We start from the raw sequence: 9,179 nt of genomic DNA, 5'->3' as shown, positions 1-9,179 counted from the left end.
TTCAATCGTCGAAAGTGGAATAGCACGGTTGTTGGAAGTTTGCTTCTGGTAGTGAAAGTGGTGCCAAGTCATAAATATTGCTCCCTCGACGATGACGGCGACTTGGATTTCTACTCTTTTCTTCGTCTGCGTCGTTTCTTCTTGATCTTCGTCTTCTTCTTCCACCGTGCTTTTGTTGCTTGAATCTGGACAACATTTTTAATAGACGGGGCCTGTTCGAAGTTCGACGTAGCAAACGTTATCGAGCCAGCAATCCCAAATGCTCTTTTTGGGACCCATCAAGTTCACACTTTATTGTCGTATTTTTCCCGGTCTGTGAGCGTTTTGAAAGATTGTATAGAGCCACACATAAACTGATACCCAGGACATGTAACTAAAACATGACCCAAAAAGCCACAGGCTCTACATTTTTGGCCGCTTTACGCTTTTATGAACCATTTCGTTTCTGCATGTTCTGAATAATACGAGCTCAACCACGTTCGACCACGTCAAAATTTAGTTGGTTTGCATGAGGGTTCCTTCATTGCATGTGATCATGTTGAAATTTCGCGTCTCTGGTCCAATTTTGCCATTTCGTGGCGTTTTGTCTCCCGCCTGGTTGCCTTTTTTTATTCTTCTGCTCCTCCTTCTCGTTCTTGAGCATGAACTTCTGTCTTGAAAATTGGCGAAAGTGTCATTGAAAGATATTGAATGAGAAGGAAACGAACGGATTATTGAGGGGCACTCTCTCTCTCTCCCTCCCCCTTTTTCTCCCCTTTTTCTCTTTCCTTAAACTTCATTCTCCAATCTTTGTAAAGGACGGCGATAGGGCATGGAAAATTTGAATTGCAAATGACACCCCACCTTGAACAAACTTCGCCACACTTTGAGAATCATGTGCTTCTCGAGCAACGTGTTTAATTTTATGTGCTATGCTCGTAATTTGGAGCTCCAGTGAACCATCTGACCCATACCTATGCAATATTGAAGACTATTGGTTAATCCATTGAGTTTTATAAAACCAATAGCGAGGTCATTGAGCGATTACACGTGTAAATGGCTCATAAAATAAGAAGCATGACAATTTCACCGATGGAAAGTTTGGGTATGCTTGCGAGGGAGGGGTTTCGTACTTGAAGTTGTATACGAAGCTATTGTAAGGATGATTAGAATTCAGGTGCGTTCACTTCAGCTCTTGATTCTCTTCAGGATAAGAAGGCTGAGACTGACTGACTGACTGACTGACTGACTGACTGACTAACTGGCTGGCCGGCCTCTTGGGCAAGTCCGAAATCTGAAATTTGAGAGGGAGAGAAAAGAACAAGGCAAGATGATGGGGAAGAACAACAAGAACTCCTGCATGTTTCCTCGCACAAACCTTCATTCAAGGCTCCGTTTGTCTTCATTATCGAATCTTAGACCCCCTTCATATTTTCAATCCGTGGCGATAGCGAACGGAGCATCGTAATTGTGGGCTATGTCCCCTTTTGCTTGGGTGAACTAGGAGAAGAGACAATCTTTTGTGAATGGTGTTAAGAATAGAAGTTTGCTAGGCGATGAATTTCTATGAAGATGCCTGTCCCTTTGTCGTATGTGTATTAGGGCGAAAGAGCATCATTGAACGGAGATGAAGGAGACAAGGTGGTGTGCCTTTGTGTCCAACTAGCTAGTCGACTTGAATTAGTGGCATGGTCTTTGCCAGAAACGTGAATTGAATGGCTACAATTTTTCTTTCAAATTGTACTCCTTTAGAGCATTGGATTTCTTCCCGCCTTCGTAACTGATGTTTGATGCTGAGAAATCCACCTCTTTTCGCCCATCTGTGGAGTGCTCTTCGTGTAATATCGTGAGAGATCCTAATGAAAGCGTTATTTATTTGCCTCGGACTAAAAGCTTGATGAACCTCCGCTGAACACGAACGAAACTGAAATTGGTTTTACGCACCCTTCTCAAGAATTTCGCCTACATCAATGAGGGAGGGATTCATCTAACCCATGTGTTTTCCCGTGTACTACTGCATTGACAATCAATTGCAATGTTTGAAAACACGAAACGAGGTCAAATTGGTTAGTTGTTTGGTTGGTTGGTTGAGTGAGGGTTCTAGCGTTGGATGGACTGGTCGTTTATAGCATTCTTGGTGAAGTTGTGTCCTGGAAGAAACCTGAATGGCAACCTTCTTTTTGTGACTGACTTTGGGAGGCTGTTATCAGGTTCATGGTATCTCACTCTTATCCTGCATCTGGAGGAATTCGGGCATAGAAAAGATGCCTTGGGGGGTGTCTTCCCCGCTTGGGGAGAGACTCGCTCGCTCTCCGCCCTCCATTAACTCCAATTTGGGCATGAAAGCTGACTGACTTGCTAGCTGTCAAGTTGAGATTCGGTAAATCTATCCATCTTGTACTCGGTTTGTGTCACTGAGAACTGGCTTAATGAATATATCTAAACCGGAACCTCGATTATGCCACTGCTCAGAGGAGAGTGATGGGCAAGTTGTGAGGGGAATACATCCAATCGCGTGGTTTGCCAGCCATATTATGGAAGTGCATCATAGAAGGGTTGCTGTGGTGTTGCCTTTTGAAATCTAGATAGGAATCGTATGTGGGCACCTGTCGAATGACGATATTGATGTTGAGGATAACAGCAACGGCTCTATACGGCATGCAGAGCCGGGATGGTCTGTGTCAAGTCGTCAGAAGCTCCTCTGCATTGGGCTCAAACACACATGGAAGATGTTTCATTAATTCCAAATTCTTTCACTCCCTCCAATTTCTCTCTCTCTCTCTCTCTCATTTTCTCTCTCGTTCGCTCTTGGTCTTGGTTGCCATCGCCATCCTCTCAAGTGCGTTTGTGTCTAATGGCCAAAGGGTGTTTTAACCACTGGTCTCTGATTTCTCTCATTTTTCAACTCAAGAGCCTCCGCGATTAGTTGACCGAAATCCATTTTGATTGTCGGACGCCATCAACCCATTTTGGGTGTGTGGAGTACTGTGCAGTAAGTACGCCTACAGAATCTACTATACTACGGTCCAAGCCGTCGACGATGATTCAGTCAGGCCCAAACGATAAGGGTCCTTTTTTATTACTGCTGATACCGTAGGTGTTGTTGTTGTTGTTGTTGTTGTTGTTGTTGTTGTTGTTGTTGTAACAAGTGGTATTGTGGTAGTGGTAGTAGTTGGTACTCATTGATGTGAGTTTGAGGGGGAGGAGGGCAGGTTACGAATACGTGTATATACTGGTGAGGACACTTGTCATTACCATTCGTTTAACTTGTTGAGATTACGAGATCCCCTCGATTGAGTCAGATTGCAACGGGCGATGTCAATTTAAGCCTCAGCAAGCAGTAGTTCTCTGCAATGTCATTCTGAATTGTGTTGCATACTGCAGTGCTTCATAGTGGGGAAGTTCTGAAGTTCTTTCATTGTACACGGAAAGTGTCTCTTCTCATCGCTTTATTTTACTCCGGATATCACTCGCTGATCATGCCTCTTCTACCAGTACACGGGATTATTTTTGGTACGCTTGTACGCAGAGTAATCTTTGTTGAACGAGCAGAATGTGCACCTTCAGAAAGAGGAGGAGAACCAGCACCACCACACCGAACTCGAACCGTCGAATGAAGCGCCTTTTCAAAGCGCCTCGATTTCGGACCTGCCAGTCCACAACATCATCAGGGCCTCTTCCTCCTCATTGGTTTTATCTCTCTCTCTCTCTCTCTCTTTCTTTTTCTCTCTCTCCCTTTTGCGTGACAGTGAATGAGTGAGTGAGTGAGTGAGTGAATGCATTCTTCAGTGTTTGGTTGGACTCGGATCCAAGTAGAAACTGAAGAGACCGAGACACGGGATCGGGGATCGACATAGTTATTGAAGTGATAATCATGGTGATGACAGGTGGCGAGTGAGCCATGGAGCTGGTGTGATGCCCAATTGGCTTGATTGTTGTGGGTGTTGAAAAGCCACGAATTCAGTTGAGAAATTGTGAAAATGACGGAGAAAAAGAAGTACTCCATGGTGGAGAAGGAGCAGATGTATCTCATGTTCTCCACGGCCTCTGCGGTGTTAGTGACATCGGCCTCGGAGCAACCTCGAATCACCGAGGAACGAGATGAGGCTAACAGAGTGTCAGCCCGAATCTCTTGGACCTCTCGCCTCAACCAAGATAGCAACAATAACCATAATAGTGAGTGATGTCCCGAACGAGCCTCGCTTATGAACTTGGGCGTTGAACAAAGATCTCCGAAAATTAGAGAAATTGAACGGTTTTTATCGCTGTTGAGGTAGTAGGGTGTTTGGGAAGTAAGGCTAATAGAAATTAGGCTCTCTTCTCCTTGCATGTTTCATTTATGATATCACGCTAAGTTTTCTTCATAAAACCTGTATAGGGCATGCTTGTTGTCACACTTGGGATTATATACTGGTTCAGCATATCACGATGAAACCATTTACGAAAGGAATAGTAGACTTCAGCGTCGGGTCATTAGAGAATGAATCAAAAATTGAAATGGCAAATTTCCAAACAAAATCATTGGTCTGCTATTTCTCTCTATTTCCTTTGAATTCAGGTAAAATTCAAGCCTTTTGCCATTTGGTGTCCGAGCCCACCCAAAAGTAAACAAATCATCAATCATGATTGATGAGAGTATCGAAGCACTCCATTCAAAGCGCAACTATGTACTTTGACTACAAACTCCCAAGCTAAATGGCCGATTTATTTCCGAATAGTAGATTCGGACGAGCGTTAGGCACAAACTCGAGGATTATCTCTTGGCGAAGCCATCAGCTCTGACCATTTATGGTAATTTTGAATAGTGACTTGGGAACGAACTGGTCGCCTTGGTGCCCTTACCGGCGTCTTCGCCCTCCTCGTCCTCAAGGTCGTGTCAACCTGAATTGAATGCAATAGACACACACTTGGAAACTGTCAGACTAACTTTGCTCAAACATTTGCCATTTTGGAAGCAAATGCCCCGCGTCGTTGAATATTAACAATCGATGTGTGGTGTTTTTTAGCCCCTCATCACCGCTATCGCTCACATGATCATGTCTCAAGTCGACGATCCTCGGCAGCGAGTGAAACCCCTCCTCCTTCAACAACAGCAACAACAATATCAACAACGGCCTTTTTGGACTCGAGCCGATACCCTGCGTCCTCATACTCCGAGACCCGTCAATCCTCACATACAGGTTCGACCATGAACCCCCCAATCCGCAGACGACCTAAACCCACCCTAACTCCAGGTTGGTTGTGAAAGCAAAGATGCTACTGCATAATATATCGCGTAACGAGATATATTGGCAATATGAGATATAACACCTATTCCATTAAGAAAATGGAGATCGATTTGGAGCCTGACTAGGCGGCGTGTTTAAAATTAGAGTTCGAGGGATGTGTAATGATGCCAATGGCCTTAGAATCTGAGTTGTGGTAAGGAAAAGTTAAAGATCAATCGATGAATGATTCAGTGCATCCTCTTGTTTGGAATATTTGGATGGATGAATCAAAGTCGTTGTAGCGTGACGCTTCCAACAACGACGTATAAAAAAACGGATCGCCATTCATACACACACAAACACATACACACAGTCCAGAAGACTCTTGGCTCCCATTCATCTTCAAGTTGAAGAGAAGAGGTGTATCCAACAACAAATGATCGGAAAGAATACTATTTCCAATCTTCGCTTTCCAATTTTCTAGATGCAATGCTTGTTTGAGAATTTGTTCGAGTTTCTTTCACGTCGAAAATTGTTCTGCTTGATGGTGTAGTGTTTTTATTACTTCTTCCAGAAGAGACTGATGAAAAGAACCTAAGAAGAGCCTCATATTTGCGAGCCACCAAAAACGAAGATTGCGCCCGCAATGTGGCACTAGACCCTAGTGTAATTAACACCACCACCATCACTAGCGCCACCCCCGATACAGATTTCGAAATGGTGACGTCCACTTCCAAAGCATTATCGTCGTCATCATCGCCATTGTCGTCATCATCAACAACGACTAAGAAGTAAGTGAACGCTTTCAATTACGTCCCGAGACAGAGACCGGGGCCGTTGGTCCTCTCGTGTCCTTTGTAAAGGTTAATGGCTACATCTGAGCTCCCAATCATATTGCTCGGTTGGTGTGGTTGATGATGCCGCGGCAAAATTCCCACCCTTCTCGGCATCCATCCATCCCGAGTTCCCAGAGGAAGAAAGAAAAATAATCATTAGAGTCGACAATCGTTGCGCTATCACTAGGCATTTTTGACCCCACCAAGGCGGACTGGGGACCATGATTGGATGGTTGGCGGTTTTTTCATAATGCCATATCATTGAAAGGCAGTTTGCATTCATAATCAGATTCGCTTGAAACGAACTCTGCCTTTGAACCCGAAGTCCAATTCCTACTTTTGTTGCCACTCGTCCAAGAGTAAAACGTGCTGCCACAAGGACACCGAGATTACGCCAAGTCCATGCGGCCACCAAGAAAGCGCACTCTATGATCAACGTCCAACAAGATGGGCCCTTTTGACCTGGATCCTAATCATAGGTTAGAGCTTCTCTCACACATTATTCGCTCGATGGACGACGGGATGGTGGGCATTCATTTTAGAGATTGGAAGAAGTCGCTCGTTTGGAGCGCTATTCATCATCCCTCACTCACCGAACGAACCTTGATGCTTGATGAGTTGCGATGAAATCACGAAGAATAGTGTTGAAGGTCATTCGAGGCTGCCTTGGCATGTGTCTTTGATTTGTTTAAGGGCATCGCGCCTATGAAATAGCCTTTGATCGGTTATAATGCCGAGCGATACCGAAGGTAAAGTACGAGGAAAGCCACGAATTCTAAGAGTTGACGGTACTTTTTGGCCGTTCACAGATATAGATAAAGTTGTTGCGAGTGTAGCACCACTGGGTAATTGTTTTCAATTGCAGTTGTTGCGGTTATTCTACGGTGTGTTATTGCTCTTGCGGCTCTCTTTGTGCGTGATGATTCATAGCGACGTGTTGAGGGAGGAAAAATTATATCGTGCTTAAAAAAACCATGGTTTTGCTCTCTAATTGGAGAATGGAATGAATGAATGAGTCACTCAGTTCCTGAGTGAAAGAGCGAACAAGAAATTCCACGAGCAATCATCATCCCCTTTTTTCAATTTTAATGGTCCCTCGGAATTCGAACGAATCCCGCCCCCATTTCCCCTTTTCATGGTGAGCACATTTGCTCTATGGACGTGCAGTTTCAGTTTTCTGTAATACGTAGACTCGAGTGATTTCGCCTTCGCGTTCACTTCGTTTCGTCCTAAATTAAAGGCTCTTTCGAACCACGATGCCTCCCTCTTCCTCAGCAATGCTGCAACCATCAACTACTGCACGGGCACACGTACCAAAACCCAACCGGCAATGCAGTCGCTGAATCGAAATGGAATGAAAATGAAAAAAAAAAACTCTGGCCAAAACAGACAATTTGTTCGTGGGCTTTTGCAATCATCGTCATCCCAAGTTCCAATCCAGTGGCCTAGTTGCTCTGGCAGCCAAAGCCGTACAATAGAGGAGATGGTTGTTGGTAGTAGTGGTGTAGTAACAGGGCTAGTAGTAGTAGTAGTAGTTGTAGTAGCAGTGCATTGTCTGGTGATCAACTCATCAGATACGAGGGGCTTTTTGGCGAGAAATGGCGAGCACCATCCTCACGTCGTTGTTGATGACGATGATAATAATGACGATGATGATCAGAACCAATGCGTAGGAGGAAAGAGAAATGAACCATTTTTGGAGACTCTATACAATTGGCGAACGAAAAAGAACCAACCTGCGAATGCTTGCAACCCCGAGCATGACGAAGTCACAAAGTACCTTTGAATTCCTCTCTGAAGAGGGCCTTTTTGACTGACGATGGGTCGATGGTGGTCTCTGTAGTCTCGGGTTGTGTATTTCGAGAGGTGGAATCTGAAATAGCCGCTAGCTGAGAGATCCTAATCGCAGAATCAAAGGGAGCCAACCCACCAACCAACCAACTAGCCAGCTAACCAGCTAACCAGCTAGCCAACCAACCAACCAAGCCAGCAAGCAAGCCATACATATTACATACATACAATCAATGAATGTGTAGTGGCGGTGGATGATTCTAAAAATATCCTATTGTAGCATTTTGGCACTTCCGAAAGCAGAGACAGGTTGGACTGATAAAATATCGGACATGTCTTTCTCAACTAATCCTCAAGTCACACGGATGTTTCTTTGTGTATTACAATCTTCGATGACGGTGTGTAACTTAGCCCTATCGAGTGTCTTCGGTACTACGGGGTAAAGCACCGTTATCCTTGGATGGCTCTTTTTGCATTAATTTGATCCTCATGCTTCATTGAGCTGGTTTTGAAACGACTTGGTCCTACTTGGAGTTACCATCTCTGTGTACTCGCACATCGTGGTGTGTACCACGTCGTACTCAGTATGATGTGCAGTGCTAATGATCGAACTCATGCACTGTGAAACAGAAGTACCTACACTGCCTGGCTTAAATCACCAATGACTCGAAGCTATTTGTACAAAGAAACGGTTCTGTACAAAAAGTGAGATGCTGTGATAATGATTTCAATCAAGTTCTTTCATACGTTAGCTTATTCTCAGGGTACACTTTCAAATAAATAACCGTTATATACATCTATATTTTTTACATTTCTTGACAAGACACTGCCGTCCACTGATTTAGAAACGAGCTTCTGTGTTTAACTCTATTTCTTTATTCACTTGTCTCAGACTTGGGTTCCATACTGTATTGAGACTTATCTGAAACGACAAGATGGCTCGTAATCGTTTTTTTCCTCTCAATTTGAAGTTCCTGACATATCATGTGACTCTTTTCCGTCTCTTGTTATAGATTACAATCATCCGGGGCAGAGAAATTGTCAAATTCTTCCAACAGTATCCAACGTAGTAAGGCACGCATTGGTGAGAAAACTGACTCGTCCCAAGAGGATTTGGAGTCCCATGGACCCATTCAAGGAGAGGAAATCAAACAAGGCTGGCTTCAAATCAAGGTCATGGCTTTGGAGGGCAGGGTATGATCGGAGAGACGAAAGCATTAGATTCATCTTGGACTCACCATCAAGAATTATTCCACTGTTTCAGAAAGCCACTGATCGCTCATGGAAGAACGTGTATGCTGTGATCAGAAGCAATCGCATGTTCATGTACAAGGACAAAAAAGTTGCCACCGAGGTAAGTTGTCGC

The 9,179-nt window shown here is 44.2% G+C and overlaps 1 protein-coding gene across 2 annotated transcripts in view; it reads left to right on the top strand.

Moving 5' to 3' along the window:
* LOC131882203 (rho GTPase-activating protein 21-like) overlaps window positions 1-9,179 on the top strand; it is a 29,403-nt gene that overhangs the window by 14,985 nt on the left and 5,239 nt on the right. The window contains exons 9-12 of one of the 2 annotated variants that reach the window (XM_059229269.1): window positions 4,986-5,213; window positions 5,761-5,977; window positions 8,827-9,007; window positions 9,078-9,167. In XM_059229269.1, the coding sequence (XP_059085252.1) occupies window positions 4,986-5,213; window positions 5,761-5,977; window positions 8,827-9,007; window positions 9,078-9,167 (716 nt within the window). The remainder of the gene's footprint in view (window positions 1-4,985; window positions 5,214-5,760; window positions 5,978-8,826; window positions 9,008-9,077; window positions 9,168-9,179) is intronic. The other variant, XM_059229270.1, reaches the window with a different exon arrangement.

This window comes from Tigriopus californicus, chromosome 6 (genome assembly GCF_007210705.1).
Source record: "Tigriopus californicus strain San Diego chromosome 6, Tcal_SD_v2.1, whole genome shotgun sequence".
Taxonomy (NCBI): Eukaryota; Metazoa; Arthropoda; class Copepoda; order Harpacticoida; family Harpacticidae; genus Tigriopus; species Tigriopus californicus.
This window is presented reverse-complemented; position numbering and strand designations above follow the sequence as displayed.